At 35.7% G+C, this 23,918-nt stretch overlaps 1 protein-coding gene across 1 annotated transcript in view; it reads left to right on the top strand.

The window, feature by feature from the left end:
* The window catches only part of LOC136855273 (kinesin-like protein KIF19), a 67,337-nt gene that overhangs the window by 18,023 nt on the left and 25,396 nt on the right, over positions 1-23,918 (top strand). Inside the window, 7 exon segments of the mRNA XM_067132174.1 lie at positions 3,466-3,558; positions 8,105-8,209; positions 9,556-9,693; positions 11,190-11,312; positions 15,057-15,096; positions 15,695-15,882; positions 17,271-17,342. Coding sequence (XP_066988275.1) covers positions 3,466-3,558; positions 8,105-8,209; positions 9,556-9,693; positions 11,190-11,312; positions 15,057-15,096; positions 15,695-15,882; positions 17,271-17,342 — 759 coding nt within the window.

Below are 23,918 nucleotides of genomic sequence, written 5' to 3'. Positions count from 1 at the left end.
GACTGGTCTAAAATTGAAATAGAGGGTACCACAACGAGAACTGTTCTTGTATCATACGACACCCCTGATTATAAGCTGGCAGTATTTCGCGTCCCTATGGATAAGACAGTTCACGTAATTTCTGACCAAATTCCTATTCACTAGACTAGACACCAGTGGCAACCGGCTATGCTTCATATAACTTGTGTTTTGAATGGCAAGGCCACGTGGCGATCTCCACTGGGTCCACACTCTCTGAATATTTTTACGTGATCCTTGGAGGAACCTATTTTGGATGAACGTCCTTTGGCCCGCTACCCGCCCCCCACCCCCCTGCTCAAGAGCTGGGTCGTTGAAGACCCCTACCCCTCCCTGCTATTTAGGACCAGGAACGGGATGACGCACTTCTTGAATATGTTATAGAATCTATCCTGACATGAAATTTACAATTGAATGTGGAAAGGATAATAAATTGTCCATTTTTGTGTTTTATTTTTAGATATGACGGCCATTTTGTTACTTAGGTTTGTAGGTAGAAGCCTTCAGCGGGCCTGGGTGGTAATTTTTAGTTGTTTTTATTTTAAATTACATTCTTTATTATCAAATCTCTTCCTCGTGACTTTGACTTTAATCGTATGATTTAGCAAAAAATGGTTTACACATTTGCCTGTTCAAGGCAGACAGGTTGCTTGATACGTCAGCCTTTTTTCATTATAACATACCTCGTAACGTGGCACAAATTAAACCTGGAAATACATATATGCATATTATACACATACGTCATCACACCCTCATCGCGTGTGTAAGTTAATTCACAACCTTCCCTAAACGCTGCGCATCATTTGTCTGGAGATCTTATCCGTCTCTTTTGGACCCTCTGGGTTTTAAAATGTCTAAGGACCTCGAGATCTCAGTCTCATCTCTTTCATGTCCGTCCCCGCGCACGAGAAACCCGGGGAGATTTTACTCTGTATAATCGCCTGTGAGATTACTCTCGCTAATCGCCTTCCTTCCTGCAGTGACCTTCTCGACGAGGATGCGGTCTGGGAGATTTCCCTGCTTTCGTGCGCTTTGACGCATGCGATGGGTAGTTCCGGAACTCCATTTTTTATTCTTGCTTCTTTTATGTTTTTTTTTTTTTTTGTACGTTATCTGCTTCTTCCGATATTTCTTTCTTCAGTGATGTGTCAAAACTATCACTCTGTTAGCTCTGAAAGCTCTGAACGTTTATATTGTGGAAGGTCAGGTGCGTTTTTGATGTGTGTATGGTCGCTGGGATAGTGGTTAGTGTCTTGGCGTGCCGCTCAGATGTCGTGAGTTCGACTTACTGTCCTTTACTTAGCAGTAAAGGACAGTAAGTCGAAAGGCCTAGCACCACTCCGTTGTTTCGCTGTCCTTCCTGACATTTGCCTTTATTTATATATTCATCACCTTCCATATTTTCGTAATTCAGTTATACATGTATGTATGTATATATAAATTTCTGACTCACATCGGGATCGAACCCAGGTCTTTCAAATGAAAGACAGGGCGCTGCCAACCAGGCCACACGAGTCATAAAAGGAGTTGGAACCTGAGTACAACTGTACCCAAGAAATTACCTGGGCAAGCTAACTGCTTTCATTTGAAAAACCTGGGTTCGATCCTGATGGGAGTCAGTAATTTATTTCTGTTCCACACGTAATTATGTGTTGATATTTTATCAAATAATATATATATATATATATATATATATATATATATATATGTATATATATATATATATATATATATATATATATATATATATATATATATATATATATATATATATATATCTATATATATATATATATATATATATATATATATATATATATATATATATATATATATATATATATATATATATATATATATATATATATATATATATATATATATATATAATTACCTCAGTGGCATGACAGAATTTGCTATATTTCGTGTTCGTGTTTACCGTAAAAGAATATCACGAGAAGAAAGGCGTAAAAAAATGCAGACCTGTTAGACATTGTCATAGCCATTATTATTTTATTCTTTTTTTTAGGAGAAAGAAGGCTAGAACGCCGAGGTTTATAAATGTGGTTCCGCTTTTATAAACGGAGTCCCTGGTGTATTAAGCAAGAGACCTTTATTACAAGAAACATTTACTGATATTGTTATATGTTAAGTCAAGATAAATATCTTGTAAGCTTTTTTTCCACTTCCTTTATTAACAGAAGGAACAGTTACAGATATAATGTAATATTCCACGTCAAGATGAATATCCCTTTTCAAGTAATAAATCTCACTGAGAAATCCTTCAGCGCAAATCACATCCTAACATTAAACCTCACTGAGAAATCCTTCAGTGCAAATCACATCCTAACATTAAACCTCACTGAGAAATCCTTCAGTGCAAATCACATCCTAACATTAAACCTCACTGAGAAATCCTTCAGGCAAATCACATCCTAGCATTAAACCTCACTGACAAATCCTTCAGCGCAAATCACATCCTAACATTAAACCTCACTAAGAAATCCTTCAGTGCAAATCACATCCTAACATTAAATCTTACTGATAAATCCATCAGGGCAAATCACATCCTAACATTAAACCTCACTTGAGAAATCCTTCAGGGCAAATCACATCCTAACATAAAACCTCACTGAGAAATCCTTCAGTGCAAATCACATCCTTAAGGTCACCCTAAGATTCGTAGGACAGTCACATTAAAAATGGCCCCAGTATTTCATATCGTTAATGGCGCAGCTAATATTGCATGAATACTTCCTGGTCTTTACTTTTTTCTCTTTTTTTTTCCTTTGATGTAGATGCAACAAGTGTCAGCTCTATGCCCAGCAAACAAGGGGTTGCCTTGGCAACCGTCATGTTGGTAATTGTCAGCGGATGGTCGTATTGTTTGGTGATTAGCCAATAAAGTGGGTGCATTGGTAATGAAAGTAGTCTGTTTTATATATATATATATATATATATATATATATATATATATATATATATATATATATATATATATATATATATATATATATATATATATATATATATATATATATATATATATATATATATATATATATATATATATATATATATATATATATATATATATATATATATATATATATATATATATATATATATATATTTAAAAGCTTTAATTCTTGCTTACACTCTGACTTCAGCAGAAAACCTTTTAAGAAATTATTATTATTATTATTATTATTATTATTATTATTATTATTATTATTATTATTATTATTATTAAAGGGTTCTGTATCATACCAGCCCCATTGCTTTAATACCCATTTCAGAACGCGAGTCTGGGTTACTCGAAGATTTGCATTTATATTTTGTGAAATAAAAGGAAACTGCGTGACGAATTAAAATTTGCATTTGCAACCATTAAAAAAAACCTACTTTCTCTTCCTGATTATCTAACTTTTTTTTTTTTTTTTTTAGGTGATGCGTCTCCTCACCAAAGGGAACAAGGAAAGAACTTGCGAGCCGACGGCCGCCAATAAGACTTCCTCACGTAGTCACGCCTTGTTGCAGGTAAGGAATTTTTGTCGTTAATAATGGGTGGAAAAGGGCTCTCTCTCTCTCTCTCTCTCTCTCTCTCTCTCTCTCTCTCTCTCTCTCTCTCTCTCTCTCTCAGGTGCTGTTCATTTTGATTTCAGCAAAAATTCTCTCTCTCAAAGGCTGTTTCTATTTTAATTCAGCAAAAACTCTCTCTCTCTCTCTCTCTCTCTCTCTCTCTCTCTCTCTCTCTCTCTCTCTCTCTCTCTCTCTCTCTTTCAAGTGCTGTTAATTTTGAATTCAGCAAAAATTCTCTCTCTCTCTCTCTCTCAGGTGCTGGTCATTTTGAACTCAGCAAAATCTCTCTCTCTCTCTCTCTCTCTCTCTCTCTCTCTCTCTCTCTCTCTCTCTCTCTCTCTCTCTCTCGTGAATGCTTTTTTGTAATTCAGAAAAAGACACTCTCTCTCTCTCTCTCTCTCTCTCTCTCTCTCTCTCTCTCTCTGTCTGTCTGTCTCTGTCTCTCTCTCTCTCTCTCTCTCTCTCTCTCTCTCTCTCTCTCTCTCTCTCTCTCGATGCTTACATTGCATGTTAGATGATTTTTCAGTCCCCCAGTTTAATTAATGAAACGTAATGGCGCTCTTCATTAATTAGTCATTATCTCGGCTTTCCTTCTAAACATTTTTTTCATTTCCTGTCATTACAGAACCCTGTGATATACAAAGAAACGAATAAAGATTAATTACAAATGTGATTCAATGAAATTCTCCTGGAAAGGTAATTAGTAAAATATTCACGCTTATGGACGTAAGAATATATTCCATTTTTCTTGGTATTGCGTAGTCTTAGAGCAGATGTTGGGTCTTAGTTTGAAAAGGTTGAGTGGCCTTCGTAGAACATATTGTGAGAATGATATTTGGATCTTTCCTAGATAGACCCCCCACGGGTTTTAATCCGGCATGTATCCACCCTTGCGGCGTATTTAGTACAAGCCTATTGAGGATTTTTTTTTTGAAACCGGTGTGTGTCCACCTTCAGGGGTTGTTTAGTACAAGCCCTTTGGGGATTTTTTTTTAACCCGATATGTATCCACCTTTGCGGCGTGTTTAGTACAAGCCCCCTGGTTGGGTTTAATTTTTTTTTAAACTGGTATGTGTCCACATTTATGGCGTGTTTAGTACAAGCCCTTTGGGAATTTTTTTAAACTGGTATGTGTCCACATTTATGGCGTGTTTAGTTTGGGATTTGATTTTTTTGGGGGATGGCGTTTTAACCGAATTTTTTTACTGTGTCCACATTTATGGCGTGTTTAGTACAAGCCCTTTGGGAATTTTTTTTAAACTGGTATGTGTCCACATTTATGGCGTGTTTAGTACAAGCCCTTTGGGAATTTTTTTTAAACTGGTATGTGTCCACATTTATGGCGTGTTTAGTACAAGCCCTTTGGGAATTTTTTTTAAACTGGTATGTGTCCACATTTTTGGGGAATTTTTTTTTTAAACTGGTATGTGTCCACATTTATGGCGTGTTTAGTACAAGCCCTTTGGGGATTTTTTTTAACTGGTATGTGTCCACATTTTTGTTTAGTACAAGCCCGTAATTTTTGTACAAGCCCTTTGGGAATTTTTAACAAGCCCATTTTGGGAATTTTTTTTTTTAAACTGGTATGTGTCCACATTTGTGGTGTGTTTAGTACAAGCCCTTTGGGGATTTTTTTAACTGGTATGTGTCCACATTTGTGGCGTGTTAGTACAAGCCCTTTGAGAATTTTTTTAAACTGGTATGTGTCCACATTTGTGGCGTGTTTAGTACAAGCCCTTTGGGATTTTTTTAAACTGGTATGTCCACATATGTTTAGTACAATTGGGAATTTTTTTTGGTATGTGTCCACATTTAGTTTAGTACAAGCCCTTTGGAATTTTTTTTTTTTTAGTCCACCTTTGGGAATTTTTTATGGTATCCACATTTTGGCGTGTTTAGTACAAGCCCTTTGGGAATTTTTTTTTTTATGGCGTGGAATTTTTTTAAACTGGTATGTGTCCACATTTGTGGCGTGTTTAGTACAAGCCCTTGGGGATTTTTTTATGTGTCCACAATGGCGTGTTTAGTACAAGCCCTTTGGGAATTTTTTTAAACTGGTATGTCCACATTTTGGCGTGTTTAGTACAAGCCCTTTGGGGATTTTTTAAACTGGTATGTGTCCACATTTATGGTTTAGTGTTTAGTACAAGTCCATTTTGGGAATTTTTTTTTTTAAACTGGATTTTTTTTTATGATATGTGTCCACATTTGTGGCGTGTTTAGTACAAGCCCTTTGGGGATTTTTTTAAACTGGTATGTGTCCACATTTGTGGTGTTTTTTTACAAGCCCTTTGGGGATTTTTTTAACCGGTGTGTCCACATTTGTGGCGTGTTTAGTACAAGTGTGTCACATTTGTGGCGTGTTTTTGGGATGTATCCACCTTTGCGGCGTGTTTAGTACAAGCCCTTTGGGGATTTTTTTTAAACTGGTATGTATCCACATTTGTGGCGCATTTAGTACAAGCCCTTTGGGATTTTTTTAAACTGGTATTTCACCTTTTGTGTGTTTAGTACAAGCCCTTTGGGGATTTTTTTTTTTAAACCTTTTCAGTGTGTTTAGTACAAGCCCTTTGGGGATTTTTTTTTTTTTTAACTGGTATTTCAGTGTGTGTTTAGTACAAGCCCTTTGGGGATTTTTTTTTTACCTTTTCAGTGTGTTTAGTACAAGTCCTTTTGGGATTTTTTTAATTTTCAGTGTGTTTAGTACAAGCCCTTTGGGGATTTTTTATACCTTTTCAGTGTGTTTAGTACAAGCCCTTTGGGGATTTTTTTTAAACCTTTTCAGTGTGTTTTTTGGGGATTTTTTTTTTTCAGTGTGTTTAGTACAAGCCCTTGGATTTTTTTTTTACCTTTTCAGTGTGTTTAGTACAAGCCCTTTGGGATTTTTACCTTTTCAGTGTGTTTAGTACAAGCCCTTTGGGGATTTTTTTACCTTTTCAGTGTGTTTAGTACAAGCCCTTTGGGGATTTTTTTTACCTTTTCAGTGTGTTTAGTACAAGCCCTTTGGGGATTTTTTTTACCTTTTCAGTGTGTTTAGTACAAGCCCTTTGGGGATTTTTTTACCTTTTTGTGTTTAGTACAAGCCCTTTGGGATTTTTACCTTTTCAGTGTGTTTAGTGTGTTTGGATTTTTTTACCTTTTCAGTGTGTTTAGTACAAGCCCTTTGGGGATTTTTTTTTTTACCTTTTCAGTGTGTTTAGTACAAGCCCTTTGGGGATTTTTTTACCTTTTCAGTGTGTTTAGTACAAGCCCTTTTTGTGTTTAGTACAAGCTCTTTGGGATTTTTTACCTTTTCAGTGTGTTTAGTACAAGCCCTTTGGGGATTTTTACCTTTTCAGTGTGTTTAGTACAAGCCCTTTATTTTTTACCTTTTCAGTGTGTTTAGTACAAGCCCTTTGGGATTTTTTTACCTTTTCAGTGTGTTTAGTACAAGCCCTTTGGGGATTTTTTTACCTTTTCAGTGTGTTTAGTACAAGCCCTTTGGGGATTTTTTTACCTTTTCAGTGTGTTTAGTACAAGCCCTTTGGGGATTTTTTTACCTTTTAGTGTGTTTGTTAAGCCCTTTGGGGATATGTTTAGTACAAGCCCTTTGGGGATTTTTTTTTTAACCCGGTATGTATCCACCTTTTCGATGTGTTTAGTACAAGCCTGTTGGGGATTTCCGTATCAACATAAACAAAAAAACTGTAAATATCATAAAGATAATGACCTCAAGAAATATTAGTTATAGATAATGACTCCCGAAAACCTTTGGGGGTCACTATCTAGGAAAGATCCTGATATTTCAACTGCTTTTGAGATCCGTAAATAAATCTGTAAATAATATTGGTCTGAATTTTTATTTTTTAAGATACATCGCTCTTGCAGATTTCGTTTTGAGTCTTCTCATGTGAATTGTTAAACTGACTCTAATTTAGGATTTTATTCAGGTTTGTTCGTAGAATGTCCGATAATTTTAAGGATATTCAACATTCTTCAGTTGTTAATGATAGTTTTAAGTTGACTCTCAATTTGGATTTTATCAATTTTTCTTTGTAGAGTATCCGATAATTTTAAGGATCCGATAATTTTAAGGATATTTAATATTTTCCCCTCATGAATTGTTAATGATAATTTTAAGTTGATTCTCAATTTGAAGTTTATAATTTTTTTTAGAATATCCGATAATATTAAGAAATATTCAATCAGTGTTTGCTTTTTGTCCTCCTCCTCCTCCTCCTCCTCCTCCTCCTCCTCCTCCTCCTCCTCCTCCTCCTCCTCCTCCTCCTCCTTCCTCTTCGTCTTCTTTTGAGTCTTATCCTTCTTCTCCTTCTTCCTCTTTTTCTTATCTTTCTTCCCCTTCTTCCTCTTCCCCTTCTGCTTCTTCTTCTTCCTCTTCTTCGTCTTCTTCTTTTGCGTCTTATCCTTCTTCTTCTTCCTCTTCTTCTTATCCTTTTTCCTCTTCTTCTTCTTCTTCTTCTTCTTCTTTTTCGTCTTATCCTTCTTCTTCTTCTTCCCAAAACAGGTTAATGTGAGGCAGTCCCTTACCAAAGGCGACGGGGAAGAGGTCAAAAATGGCCGTCTCTTCATGGTCGATTTAGCAGGCTCCGAAAGGGCGAAGCAGACCCAGGTAAAGTGCCCATTAGCCCTCACGTTTTAGATGGGCATTTGCACCTGGAATTAGGTTAATGGGGAATGGCCTTGCCATGGGGAGGGTGAGGTGGTCAGGGTGGAGTTGGGGGGGTGGGGGTGAGTGGGTGATCTATGCAGCATGAAGGGGAATGCTGCTTCGATTGGTTTTGCATGACTGTCATTATTTTGTTTCTGTTAATTTTCAGAGCTTATACATTTTTTTCAGTGGATATTTATTTTCATTCTTAATGAATTTCAGTTCAGAGTTTTAGCCGTTTTAGTGTCTCAGTAATTAATGGTCTAGTTCCCTGTAATAGATAAGAAGCAATTATGATTCTGTAATGGATGGTATCGGCTTCACATCTTTTCTTTTTTTTTTTTTTTTTTTTTTTTTGACCTGTCCGTCTGACATTTGGTATTTGTCCATTTGGTATTGACCTGTCTTCTGTTTTCATTTGGTATTTACCTTTGTTTACCTGTATTTGACCTGTCTGTCTGTTTACCCCACATTTGGTATTTGACCTGTCCGTCTGTTTACCCCACATTTGGTATTTGACCTGTCTGTCTGTTTACCCCACATTTGGTATTTGACGTATATGTCCTTATGCCCTCACGAATTAATGTTTTATTAAACCAATAAGATTCTGATATCTTCGAAAAAAGAGATTTCAGACTTCACACATATCTTTTGTTGGTGGGATTCAGCTTAATAAATGGCAGACCCAAGGGTCATGGTGAAGGTCATATATGGAGGTCAGAGGTCAAATGTGAATTTGCCACCTCTAGAGGAGCTGCATTTCACAAACTCGTCTCATTAGCTATTTACTTGACCAAAGAACTGTATAATCTCTGCTTGGAAAAACAAACTAACGTATTCTGGAGCCAACCAGTGTTGACGGGAATAAGGCATATATGACTGAAAATAAGATATTTTGCAATATGATTTTATCAGACATCAGTTTTGGTGGAAATAAAAGTCCGCAGTAGTATGTATGCATGTAGTATATTGCTGTATACAGGAGGAACCACCAAATTCACCACTCTTGGAGGCCCAGCAAGCAGTAAGACACACGACCAATGTGCCGCAGCCTCTACTGTGCCACGACGTTCCCAGAGAATTTGCTAATAGACTATCGAGCAATTCTGGAGTTACCTGAAAGAATAACAAGCCGTTTTTATATTTTTCAAAGATGTTTTCCTAAGTGTATTGTTATTTCTATGTTCATTCAGGCTGTAGAGGCCGACTGATCAAATTGGCGAAAGCCTCCTGTATACAGCAGTATACTACATACATACTCACGAGAAAGTGATGGTATCAAACAATTTCTTGGTTTCATTTTGCAGAACAAAGGCAAACGCTTGCAAGAAGGTGCCCACATCAACAGGTCGCTCTTGGCTCTCGGTAACTGCATCAGTGCCCTGGCCAAGGGCAGGGCTAAGTATGTCAATTACAGAGACTCCAAATTAACTAGGCTGCTAAAAGTAAGTTTGATCTGTTCATTTTTTGTCTACGCTTAGATTTATATTTGTTTAATCATGTGTTTATTCCTGAGTATTTTAATGACATAATTATTCATACACGTATATATAATGTGTATGTGTATGTGTATATATATATATATATATATATTTATTTATATATTAACTTTATCACTTACGCAATTGTTCTGTGCATCAACACAATTACTAACAGGACCACATTGAAACTGAACGATATCTAGCTGAGTTATTTATTAAAAAAAATTGCAAGCTTTCCAGGCTAACAGTCCTCATTGTCAAGTATCCTGTTAGTAATCTATATATATATATATATATATATATATATATATATATATATATATATATATATATATATATATATATATATATATATATATATATATATATATATATATATATATATATATATATATATATATATATATATATATATATATATATATATATATATATATATATATATATATATATATACATGTATGTACGTATGTATTATGTATGTATAGATATTCTGACTATTCATTTCTTCCTTTATTAAAGGGTAATAACGTAACTTTCACATGAGAACAGACATTTTGTAAATTTAAAAGTAACTTTCCCAGGTCACAAATCCTCGTCAAGATCCTGAATGAAACAGAATAACCCGTAAAATATCATTTAGAAACGTATCGTTAGTCATTGCCTATCTCGAGAGTGTAACAGTATTATGAAGGCGATTGAATGTGTCGTTATTATTAATATATCATCATATTACTTTTAGTCGTGAGTCAGAATTCAGGGTTATTTGTCTTTGTTATTGCCTGGGTGTGTAGTCAAGAACAAGGCCAAGGGATACAAGGTCTACCCAGTTGGGCGGAGTCGCCTCCCACCTGGGGTAACTATGTAGGCAATGACGTATCTTCGAGGTACCTGCTCGTTACGGCAGTTCGCCTGCTGACGCAGTAAGGAGGTAGACTAAGCTCCGCCTACATTGGGGGATTTTGGGGGAAATGAGCAGACCTTGTCTCTCTTGGCCTTGGTCAAGAATCATCATCATTAATAGATTTTGCACATTTATTTAACTTTCATAATCATTATTGGCATTTAGGTGAACGGGAATTAAAGATGACCATTAATCTTCAAGAATTTATTTTCACTTTTATTACGATAACTGATGACTATGATAAAAGTTTTTTTTTTTCTTTACCAGCAAAGAAATGCTTCTTTTTTTTTTTTTTTTTTTTTGAAAAAGAAATGCCATTGTTAACTTCACAGTAAACATCCGAATATCTTTGACACCTGTATGCTTCTCATTACCTGTATTGTACATGAAAAAAAAAATTTAATTTCATCACTGTCAGTTTCATTTAAATCACATTCTTTGTTCTCATCTTTTACTCTCTGACGCATTTTTACTGTTAGTTTCCGTTTCAGCGCTGAATGACCTCACAGGTCCCACTGCCTAAATTCTACGTTCCACTCTATTCCCCTCTTTGCAGGACGCTCTCTCCGGCAACTGCCGGACTGTGATGATAGCCCAGGTCTCCCCCTGCCACAACCACAGGGAGGAAACTCGAAACACGCTTGTGTATGCCGACAGGGCCAAAAATATCTCCAAAAATGTGAGTGACCTTGTTCGGGTCTTTCCGTTTGTCTGCTGCTGTTATGGCCAGGGGTGTTTGATTTTTGTTAGTTTTGTGTGTTTGTGTATGTGTGTGTATGTATATATATTTATATATATATATATATATATATATATATATATATATATATATATAATATATATATATATATAATATATATATATATATGAATATATATATATATATGAATATATATATATATGTATATTTTATATATATATATATATATATATATATATATATATATATATATATAAATATTATATATATATATAAATATATATATATGAATATATATAAATATATATATATATATATATATATATATATATATATATATATATATATATATATATATATATATATATATATATATATATATATATATATATATATATATATATATATATGATATATTTATACACACACACAGATACGTCCAGTTCCTAACACTCGTTGTGTAATTCTATTCCTCTTTAAAATTGCTGTTTTGTTTACTTGCTCTCAAGCTACATGCAGTGAGTTAAACCCCACGCAAGCGATTTAAAATTACAATCTTACTTTGAATAATTATCATTCGACGGTTTTAAGATCCGCCACTGACAGCGAATCGCGTTCAACTCTCCCCAACACCAGGTGCGGAAAACGTCCTGGACGTCTCGTACCCGTCTCGCAGTCAGACGATCATCGCGGAGCTGAAGGACGAAATAGACAGGCTGAAAGGGAAGATTGAAAATGGGGAAGAGGAGGAAGATGACGGGACGAAGGAGGACGACGCCAGGCAAACAACGAGAGGTCCGTCAAGCTGGACCTCATCGACCACTTCAGGGAACAGATGAACTTGAGGTGCGGTTCTGATCTTTTGATTTTGTTCGAGTTTTAGTTTTCTGCAAAGCTTTTTCTGTCCGCCCTCAGGTCTTAAATACTATGAGGCTAGAGGGCTGCAGCTCATACAGCGATTATACCGAGACCGCCGAAAGATAGAAAATCCAGATCTATCGGTGGCCTTGATTATACAAAAATTGCATTTTTACTAGTTTTATTTATGTTCATTTCAGTATATATATTATGTGGAGAATTTATTATATATTTATTTCGCTTTCTTTTAGTGTTTTTATGTATAATTCTTTCGTTCGCTTTGTGCGCTATAGTTTGTCCAGTGCTGGATCATTTCAAGAACTGTGCCTCTTCACACGGTATAGTTCTTTTTCTAAATATATACACATGCAGTTACTCGATTCTGAAGTCTTTTATATACCTAACACTGGCAGTTTTTCAGAAAGTTATCTTGTAGCACAATAATTTATATTCTTTTACTTTAAAATTTTGTATTGAAGTAATATCTTGTATCTTAAAAACTGCATGCAGTGCAGTTTTTTACGTAGCGATTTTAATTACAATCTTACTTTGAATAATTTCATTTCGGTTTTGAGATCCGCCACTGACAGCAAGTCGCTTTCATTTTATAACACCAGGTGCGGTCCACGTTATGATCGTCTCTACCATCTTGCTAGTACCAGACGATCATCGTTCCCAGCTGAAGGACGCTCCCAGACTCTTATTCATTGCTTGAAAATGTTTGGGGTCTTTGAGGTTTTCCTGGTGGTCATTTCGAACGCCAGGCAAACAACGAGAGGCTCCGGAAACTAAAGTCTGATCTCATCGACCACTTCAGTTTGAACACATGAACTTGAGGTGCGGTTCTGATCCTTTGATTTTGTTCGAGTTTTGGTTTTTTTTCTGCAGAGCTTTTTCTGTGCTCATCAGGTCTTAAATCTTTTTCAGAAAGAGTATTCCATAACTATGTGGATCATCCATCCCTCCAGTCATCAAACGTACCAAATTGCATAATGCAGTGGGTTTTGTATCTAGCCTCAGTAGTTTTTTTTTTTTTTATTTAAGTTTAAAGTTATCCATAATCCTGGCGTTTGGCAACGATATAGGGGCCACCACCGGGCCGTGGTTAAAGTTTAATGGGCCGCAGCTCATACAGCATTATACCGAGACCGCGGAAAGATAGAAAGGAATCCTATTTATAAGATCAGATCTATGTTCATAAGAGTTCAGCGTTTGATTATACACAAACTCGATTGCATTTTTTAGTAGTTTTATTTGCTATTCATTTCAGTGAGTTTGGCTCTCTTGGGAAATTTTATAAGTCATCCTTTTAGTATTTATTTTGCTTTCTTTTTAGTGTTTTTATGTATAATTCTTTACGTTCGCTTTCGTGCGCAGTTTGTCCGAGCATTTGAGGTCATTTCAAGAACAGTGCCCCTGGGGACACAGATACTTTTCTCTTTATTTTAGTTGTTTACATGCAGTTTCAGAGGTTTTTGTTCCTCTGTTCGATCAAGTCTTTTATTTGCTGGGCAGAAGAAAGATATCTTAGCAGGACAGCAACCTCTTATGCTTTTACATTCTTTACTTTATAATTTTGTATTGAAGTAAGAATCTTTTTATTTTGTATGTTAAACGGCCATCATGGGGTGGGGTTTAGGCATTTACTAACGCAGAATCTTTATTTTTGAAAGGTCCTTCGGGGCGAGCAGATCAGCAGCCCCTTCCATTCCTTTTACTGATCCTCCTCCATTTATCTTTCTTCCATCTTGTTTTTCTCCCAACAATTATGTCACAGTGCAACTGCGTTTGGGGGGCTCTGAGTTTCTTCGTCAGGGGGTTTAGTAACCTATTTATATACGATCAGGAATCCTTTTTAACTTTTATTTTAGTTTCTGTTCAGTGCTTGGAAGTTGTCCCAGACTCTGCATGCCGTTTTGAGAGCAAACAGAGCCCTTTTTTATTTTGTTCCCAGGGGGTTTAGGAACAAACTGATTTATATCGATCAGAACATTTTAACTTTTTATTTTAGTTTCTGTTCATAAGAAGTTGTAGCGTTTGGGGGCAAGACAGAGAGCAGGGGTTTAGAGACGGATCAGGCCTTTTAACTTTTATTTTAGTTTCTGTTCATAAGAAGTTGCAAATCGGGCAGGAGAAAGGTCCAGGGGGCGAGCAGATCCTTTTAACTTTTATTTTAGTTTCGACATGGACGCCGAGAAGGACAAGGGTTGGGGTTTACGGAATGCAGCGGTTTTTGTTTGGGTTTGATCGAGGGCAAGGCGGAGATATGGGGATCAGGAACTTTTTTATTTTAGTTTTGTTTGTTTCAGAATGAAGTTGTATCCTTTTAACTTTTATTTTTTTTGGGGGGCGAGACAGAGATGTAGGAGGTTTAGAATCCTATTTATATACGATCAGGAATCCTTTTAACTTTTTATTTTAGTTTTGTTCATAGGAAGTTGTAGCGTTTTGGGGGGGGAGGCGAGACAGAGATGCAGGGGGTTTAGATCCTATTTATATACGATCAGGAATCCTTTTAACTTTTTATTTTGGTTTTTGTTCATAAGAAGTTGTAGCGTTTTTGGTGGGCGAGATAGAGATGCAGGGGGTTTAGAATCCTATTTATATACGATCAGGAATCCTTTTAACTTTTTATTTTGGTTTTTGTTCATAAGAAGTTGTAGCGTTTGGGGGGCAAGACAGAGATGCAGGGGGTTTAGAATCCTATTTATATACGATCAGGAATCCTTTTAACTTTTTATTTTAGTTTCTGTTCATAAGAAGTTGTAGCGTTTGGGGGGCGAGACATAGATGCAGGGGGTTTAGAATCCTATTTATATACGATCAGGAATCCTTTTAACTTTTTATTTTAGTTTCTGTTCATAGGAAGTTTTAGCATTTGGACAGCAAGGCAGAGATGTAGGAGGTTTAGAATCCTATTGATATAATGTTTGTGCGTACATATTTAGGTAGGTGTATATATCATCACGAGACGCAGCCTATTAGTCGTGCCCTCAGTGTGGTTCGTGAAGGATTCCACAGCGACACAATTGAAATAGTGAAAATAGTAAATACCGAACGTCAGAGAAATCCTAAATGAATTCGTCTTGATAATTAAATTGTAATAATTAGTTTCTGGTTTAATGCTGTGTCTGTTTAGAATATTACTTATATTGTAGCAGTTTACACACTGTACATATATATGTGTATATATATATATTATATATTGCGTGCTTGTGTGCATGTGCTTATGTATATATGAGCCTTTCAGTCGAGAAACATGCCAAGCGCCATCCTGGGCCAAAGTACTTTTAATTTAATTTATTATATTTTAAAAATGGCACTTGGCATGTTTCTCGACTGAAAAGCTCATATTTACGTATATATGTGTGAGTACGTATAGTGTTCAAAATATGAATTACAAAGCAAGGAAGGTAACCATTCGTGTAACGGCAAGCAGCGCGTAATGTACCTCGTAAATACCTAGCTCAAGCGTTCCTCACCATCTTCTCTTTCCTACCCAGACGCAGGAGAGAGAATCCTTTTAAGAAGAGGTTTGGGAGGACCTCATAGAAGACTTGCAGAAGAGGTCACGCAGGCTTGGGAGGACCTCATGTACCTGCAGAAGGAGCAGCAGAGGTACACTGACATGAGGGACAAGGTGGAGCAGGAGTTGCTGGAGGTGAAGGAGAGAGCGCAAGACATGGAGGAGGTGAGGTCGCTCTTTGTTTTTTTTATTTATTCATTTATTTATATATTCAGTTATTTATATATTTGCATATTTACTTACTTCTTTATTTATATGTTTACCTATTCATTCACTTATTTGGATAATTATTTTCTTGGGAAAGCGTCGAAATAAGTCGTGCCTCAAACCTTAACTTTCAGTACTTCTGAGGTATGTGCTAGAATTGCTGCCTAGGTCATGCGAGGTCATCGATTAAGTTTGTGTCAGGTCATGAGGATCGAGTTTAAATCAGGTAAGCTCTCATTAGGTCGTCGAGAGGCCATCGGTATACAGGTAAAGTTAGGTCACGTGAGGTCATCGATTAAGTTTAGGTAAAGTTAGGTCACACAAGGTCATCGATTAAGTTTATGTTAAGTTAGGTTATCGATTAAGTTTAGGTAAAGTTAAGCCACATGAGGTCATCGATTAAGTTTAGGTAAAGTTATGTCACATGAGGTCATCGATTAAGTACAGGTAAAGTTAGGTCACACTAGGTCATCGATTAAGTTTATGTAAAGTTAGGTCACACTAGGTCATCGATTAAGTTAATGTAAAGATAGGTCACACTAAGATGTCGATTAAGTTTAGGTAAAGTTAGTCACATGAGGTCATCAATTAAGTTTAGGTAAAGTTAGGTCACACTAGGTCATTGAGTAAGTTTAGGTAAAGTTAGGTCACACGAGGTCGTTGATTAAGTTTAGGTAAAGTTAGTCACATGAGGTCATCGATTAAGTTTAGGTAAAGTTAGGTCAAACGTGTCATCAAGTTTAGGTTAGGTTTCTCTTGAATTATTTCAAACACTCTTATGGTTTTTGTAAGAACATAAATAATTCTAAGCTGTGATGAATTTAAAAACTCGTGTAGGTTATTTGTATATTACTCAGATTTCATTCGAAATCTGAGTAATATACAAATTTTGATAGTCCATTGACTTCGTATAATGACACACTGTTGAGGCTCTTAGTGGACTTGTACACTGTAACCTTAAAGTGCAGTCGAGACTTTATATCAGGCTATATTTCAAAACAGGTATATTTATGTTAATTCGTAAATACCCACCTCCCAAGCTTTATTTCATTTGATATCATTCATTCGTTTTTTCTGTATTTTGTTTCTCAAAAAGTTAAGTATGCCTTAGTTTAACCAGACAACTGAGCTGATTAACAGCTCTCCTAGGGCTGGCCCGAAGGATTAGATTTATTTTACGTGGCTAAGAACCAGTTGGTTACAGTACTCGCTCAGTGTGAATTTCGTCGTGGTTTTGCAGAGATGAAGAGTGAAATTGAATTTTTTTTCTTCAAATATTTAACTCTCTCATGACACTGACTTTCTGTCTGAACTGGCCAACACCTCAGGCGACTCTCCTCACACAGCTGTTGTCCAATCGCAAAAGGTGCCGGAAGCGACTGAGACGGTGCCGCCGAGTCTTGAGGAGGTGTAAGGAGGTAGGGAGGGAGGGAGGGTGGCACTGTTCAGTGCCATTCTTACGCCTGCTAAGAAATACGCTCGGCTGCCTGGTGGAAACTATCCATACTCAAAAGGGGAATCTTGCATATCTTAGTTACTTTCCCTTATGCTGCATGATTATCTTAGAGACAAAGCTTCTTCAAGGGCTGCATTGTCTTCGAATACTTGTAGAATACGAAGCATTGTTATCCTTTTTTGTGCTTATGGTTGGGACTTCTTGAAAGCAGCTTTCATTTGTTATTTACCCTATGTGAACGGTGCCTTGGTCTGCGGGACAGGTTGAAGCTACACCAGTAGATGCTCTTAGAATCTATTAGAAATGTTAGATTTAAAGGGAAATATTAAGTTCTGAAAATAATCATTTACCTTTTCAGTTATCAGGAAAAATTCATTTTCATGAACCTTCAGAAAATTGTACTGCAATTATTAATTTTTTAAGATGCAATTGATGCCACTGCAAGAATATCACCTTAAGTAACAGTGCTTATCTTGAGGAAAAGCTTACGTGTTATCATGCAATTTATCTTTAAACATTCCTCATCTTCATGTATTCTGTCTAATGTATCCAGCTCTGTTCAAGACCCTCTTCTGGTATAGCTTGTACCTGATCAGTCAGTAACCTGACAGTCTGTGCCTGTGGTGTTGGTCTGTCATTGACTCCATCATGTCGCTTATCTTTGTTACGTGGAGAACTTTGATGTTTCCCTTATCCCTCAGTAGGTGGCATTGGTTGTGTTCCCATTGGCATTTGTTTTTGCGCCTGTTCCTCTCTAGCGTTTATTTTTTTCATCGAGCTATTTCATGTCGCCTTTGTCTTTTAAAATCGATCCTGTTTAGTTTTGTGTTGGTAGCCGGGTAAAACTTTAGTTTAGCGGTGCGGCCTGATTCCCGCCGTACATCTGCCTATCAGGGGGATTTTCCCAAATTGTAACCAAGTACCGGGACCTTTCCCTGAAAAAATTGGGACGCCATATCTTCAAAACTAACCACAGAATTTTCTTGAAAATAATCCTATTATGTTTCCCACACCCAAATTATTATACAAGTACCAATCTAACCTAACCTAGGGGCATAGCAAAAAAACCAGGGCTGGTGCAATACTAGCATACATCTCAGGAATTTGTGGCCGGGGCAGGGTCTGCATCCATAAATAGACCTAACCTTTCCTATAATGTCAGGTCCTGACCTAACCAGATCTTACCTACCCAACCTAACTTAGGGCAACGTGCCCTGGACTCCCCCAAAAAGGCGGTAATCTGTCCTGGTCGGCGACTAGTTGGATAAAGGCCGGGCAACTAAACTCAAGTTTTACCCATGGGTGGCTTGTATACCTTTGCCTCTTTCACACTGGAAACGCTGACGACAGTAGATAATCAGGATGCTCGTTGGCTAAGAGACCGTTTGTCATTGGCTGTTTTATTCTAAGGTGAAATGTAAGCCACGCTCCAAGACTGTCATGTTATCATGAGTACTTGCATCCATATAGATAATATTGTAGTAGTTGGCAATGTATGTTTTAAAACTTAAAGACTTTGTCCTAACCTATGGTCCTTTCTGCAGAACGTGAGAGCTTTAGCTCAATTCTAACCTGGAAGTCAGTTAAATTAATCCCATTTTATAGTACTTTGAGTCAGTAATCTATTTATTTCTGTGAAGCATGTGCTCATGTGTTCATCCATTCCATATATATATATATATATATATATATATATATATATATATATATATATATATATATATATATATATATATATATATATATATATATATATATATATATATATATATATATATATATATATATATATATATAGATCATATATATATATATATAAAATATATATCTATAAAACATATATATATATATATATATATATTTATATATAAACACAGAAAAACCTCTTAAAAATGCAATTCTACCTGAATATTTTAATAGTTTTATCTACAAAAAGCATTTAAGATCCAAGTGCAAGAAGTTACAGTAATTTAGTGATGTCCCATAGCAGTGAAAAACCTGTGTCACCATAATCACAAGGAATTTTTACTGAATGCCAGGCCAGATATCACAACCACAGAGAAATTTCTTGCACTTGTATCTTAAGGCTTTGTAGTGACAAATACTCTTGAAAAACGCGAAGAATTCGAGAAGTTAAGAGGGCATTTTATATTATAATTACATATGTATCTGGTAAAAGTGACCAGTAGATTCAACATTATATATATATATATATATATATATATATATATATATATATATATATATATATATATATATATATATATAGCATATATATATATAGATAGGAGATATTCCTTGTATTTTCTTTCAATGTATATTTATTGTTCTGACGTTTCAGGACCATGTGTCCCATTTTCAAAGCTATAAATTAAAAAGACAACAGAATTAAAAATAGACTCAGATTTTAAAATGAGAAAAATAAAATTTGATAAAAGTATGTGAAACATAACAGGAAACAAACAATGAATCACCATAATCAGGCAATGAGCTGAGTGACATTCAGGGTTCGTTTTGGTTCCAAGGCCAGACATCACAAGAGGTATCAAGGTGTTGACTTGGATCTAGTAGGTTGTTGAAGGTGAGATTAGACTCTCATCGTGGCGTAAGTTACCAAGAATTTTCATGCATAAGAGAGGAAAAAATGCAGATATAATATCAATTACAATATTTCAAAATCTGGTAAAAGTGACCGAATGACCACCAACTGTCAATACTAGAATATCTTTTGTATTAAACAATAGTTCCCCAATTAAATATCAGTCCACGTCATATATATATATATTTCCGTTGGAATAAATATATGAATGTATAGCTTATATAGCATATTTATATTCATTGTTCCTTTCTGTTATGTTTCTTTTATACTTTTATATAAATTTCTTCATCTCGTTTTAAAATCTGAGTCTATTTTTAATTCTGTTTCTTTTTAATTTATAGTTTGAAAATGGGACCATGTGTCCTGAAATTTTCAAAGTACATTAAATTAAAAGAGGAAGAATTAAAAATAGACTCAGATTTTAAAACGAAAAAAGAAATTTTATATAAATGCATATAAAAGAAACATAATAGAAAGGAACAATATATATATAATAGTATATATATATATGTTATGAATGACATTCAGGGTTTGCAACGTTGCACCCATATGAATGACGTTTCTGTCTGTTGACTTTCACTTGATAGTAACGCAGGGGACTGAGTAAGTTGTTGAAATTGTCTATTAAGACTCTACATCAGGAGGGGGTAAGAATTCGCCGGGAACGGTTTTTGCATAAATTATCAAACACTAAACTATTTCACGGCCAGACCACTGGAAAAATTTCAGATATAATATCAATTGACACAATCCTACCCAATTGGTTTTCAAAATAACTCTGGCTAAAAGCTGATCAGAATGAACCTGGACCAACTGGTCAATAAAGAATCTCTTTTTATTAAACAACTAGTTTTAATCTTAATGGTTCAATCTTAACTCCCACTTTTGGCAAGGACAAATCAGGTCAATTTTGCTGAACCAAAACAAACCCTCTTATGTCATCCTCTAACTCCTCCTTCCTTTCACTATTTCTTGGATTGTTTGTTTTGGTTATGTTTCTTTTTTACTTTTATGGTAAAATGGCTCATCATTTTAAAATCTCAACAGTCTCTTTTTCTCTCTTTGTCTCTTTAATTTATAGCTATGAAAATGGGACACATGGTCCTGAAACGTAGCACAATAAAGTACATTGAAAGGAAATACAATAATTCTCCTTCTCCCTAACTCGATGCTGTTCATCAGGTTTAAATATATATATATATATATATTTATATATATATATATATATATATATATATATATATATATATATATATATATATATATATATATATATATATATATATATATATATATATATATATATATATAAACAACCATTATCATGTCCAGTTCACTACGCCTCAGGAGTAACTTACACCCAAGGGGAATTATAAGTGATAAGTGCTTTGTTTCGAAACACCGATGCACAGTGGCTTAACCACTGAGACATTGATATAGCACTTGTCAGGTACAATTCTCCTTGGGTGTGAGTTATTCCCAAGGTATAGTGGACTGGATATTAAAGGTTGTTGGTGGCTTAACATTTGGGGATGTAAAAAAAAATGGTGGACGATGCAACATAAATTATATATATATATATATATATATATATATATATATATATATATATATATATATATATATATATATATATATATATGGGAGAGGTGGAAACCTTCTAGCAAAAGCCATATTGGGAACCCAAAGAAAGGATTAGAGATGGGAAAAGAGGAGGAGAAGAAGAAGAAGAAAAAAAAGAAAAGAGGAAAAGTGAACATAAAAATATTATCATTGCTAAGAGTGGCAATGCCAAGTATGAACAATAAACAAAAGAAGAAGAAGAAGAAGAAGAAGAAGAAGAAGAAGAAGAAGAGGGACAGGAAAAAGAGAAGCAGAGGAAGTAGAAGAAGAGGTGGGGATGGGAAGGAGAGAAAGATTAAAGAAGAGGTGAAGGAGAAGGAGAAGAATTAGAAGAAGAGAAAGAGAAGACAAGGGAAGGAGAAGGAGAAGGAGAAAGAGAACCCAGGTCAAAACAGTCACAGAGAAAAGTACCCTAACGTATAACCCAACTTAACCTATAACCTAACTTAATCTATAATCCAACCCTAACCTATAAATTAACCTAACCCAACCTAACCTAACTTATAACCCAACCCTAACCTAACCTAACCTATAACCTAAACAAACCTAATCTATAACCCAACCTAACCTAAACTTACCTTCAACCCAACCTAACCTTACCTATAACCCAACCTATCCTAATCTAACCTAACCAAACCTAACCTTACCTATAACCCAAAACAACCTATAATCTAGCCTAACCTATAGCCTTACCTATAACCAAACCTAACCTAACTTTACCTATAACCCAACCTTACTTATAACCTAATCCATAACCTTACCTGTAACCCAACCTGACCTATAACCCTACCTAACCTAACCTTACCTACAACACAACATAACCTATAACCCAACCTAACCTATAACCTAACCTAAGCTTAGCTATGACCCAGACTAACCTATAACCCAACCTAATCTTACATATAACCCAAAATAACCTGTAACCTAACCTAACATTATCTATGACCCAACCTAACCTAATCTACAACCTAATCTATCATACAACCTAACCTATCCTACAACCTAACATAACCTATAACCTAATCTATCATATAACCTAACATAACCTATAATCTATCATACAACCTAACCTAACCTGTAACCTAACCTAGCCTATCCTACAACCAAACCTAACCTAACCTACAACCTAACCTAGCCTAACCTATCCTGCAACTTAACCTGTCCTACAACCTATAACCTAACCTAATCTAACCTACAACCTAACCTAACCTAACCTATAGCCTATCCTGTCCTATCCTACAACTTAACCTAACCTATAACCTAACCTGACCTATGACCTAACCTAACCTATCCTACAACCTAATCTAACCTACAACCTAACCTAACCTAACCTACAACCTAACCTAACCTAACCTATCCTACAACCTAACCTAACCTAACCTAACCTAACCTATCCTACAACCTAACCTAACCTACCTACCACCTAACCTAACCTAACCTAACCTAACCTAACCTACCCTACTACCTAACCTAACCTATAACCTAACCTAACCTACTACCTAACCTAACCTGACCTAACCTACAACATAACCTAACCTAGAACCCAACCTAACCTAACCTACAACCCAACCTAACTTTACCTATAACCTGACCTAGCCTATCCTACAACCTACCTTAACCTAACCTATAACCTAACATGACCTATTCTATAACCTAACCTAACCTACAATCTAACCTAACCTTACCTAACCTAACCTATAATCTAGCATATCCTACAACCTAACCTAATCTAACATAGAACATAACTTTACCTATAACCTAACCTAACCTATCCTACAACCTAACCTAACCTAATGTAACTTAACCTGTCCTACAAACTAAGCTAACCTGTAACGTAACCTATCCTACAACCTAACGTAACCTAACCTAACCTATCCTATCCTATTATCCTATCCTATCCTATCGTACAACTTAACCTAACCTATAACCTATCCTACAACCTAACCTAACTTATAACCAAACCTATCCTACAACCTGACCTAAGCTACGACCTAACCTAACTCAACCTATCCTACAAATAACCTAAGCTACAACCTAACCTAACCTAAGCTAACCTACAACCTAACCGAACCTAACCTATCCTACAACCTAACCTAACTTACAACCTAACCTAACCTAACCTTACCTGTAACCTAATCTAACATATGCTATTGTATCCTATTCTACAACCTAGCTTAACCTATCCTATCCTACAACCTAACCTAACCTGTCCTAACCTAACCTAACCTAACCTAACCTAACCAACCTAACCTAACCTAACCTAACCTAACCTAACCTAAACCTAACCTAACCTAACCTAACCTAACCTAACCGTCC

This window comes from Macrobrachium rosenbergii, chromosome 31 (assembly GCF_040412425.1).
Source record: "Macrobrachium rosenbergii isolate ZJJX-2024 chromosome 31, ASM4041242v1, whole genome shotgun sequence".
Lineage (NCBI taxonomy): Eukaryota > Metazoa > Arthropoda > Malacostraca > Decapoda > Palaemonidae > Macrobrachium > Macrobrachium rosenbergii.
The sequence above is the reverse complement of the archived record's forward strand: the minus strand, read 5'-3'. Positions and strand labels throughout refer to the sequence as shown.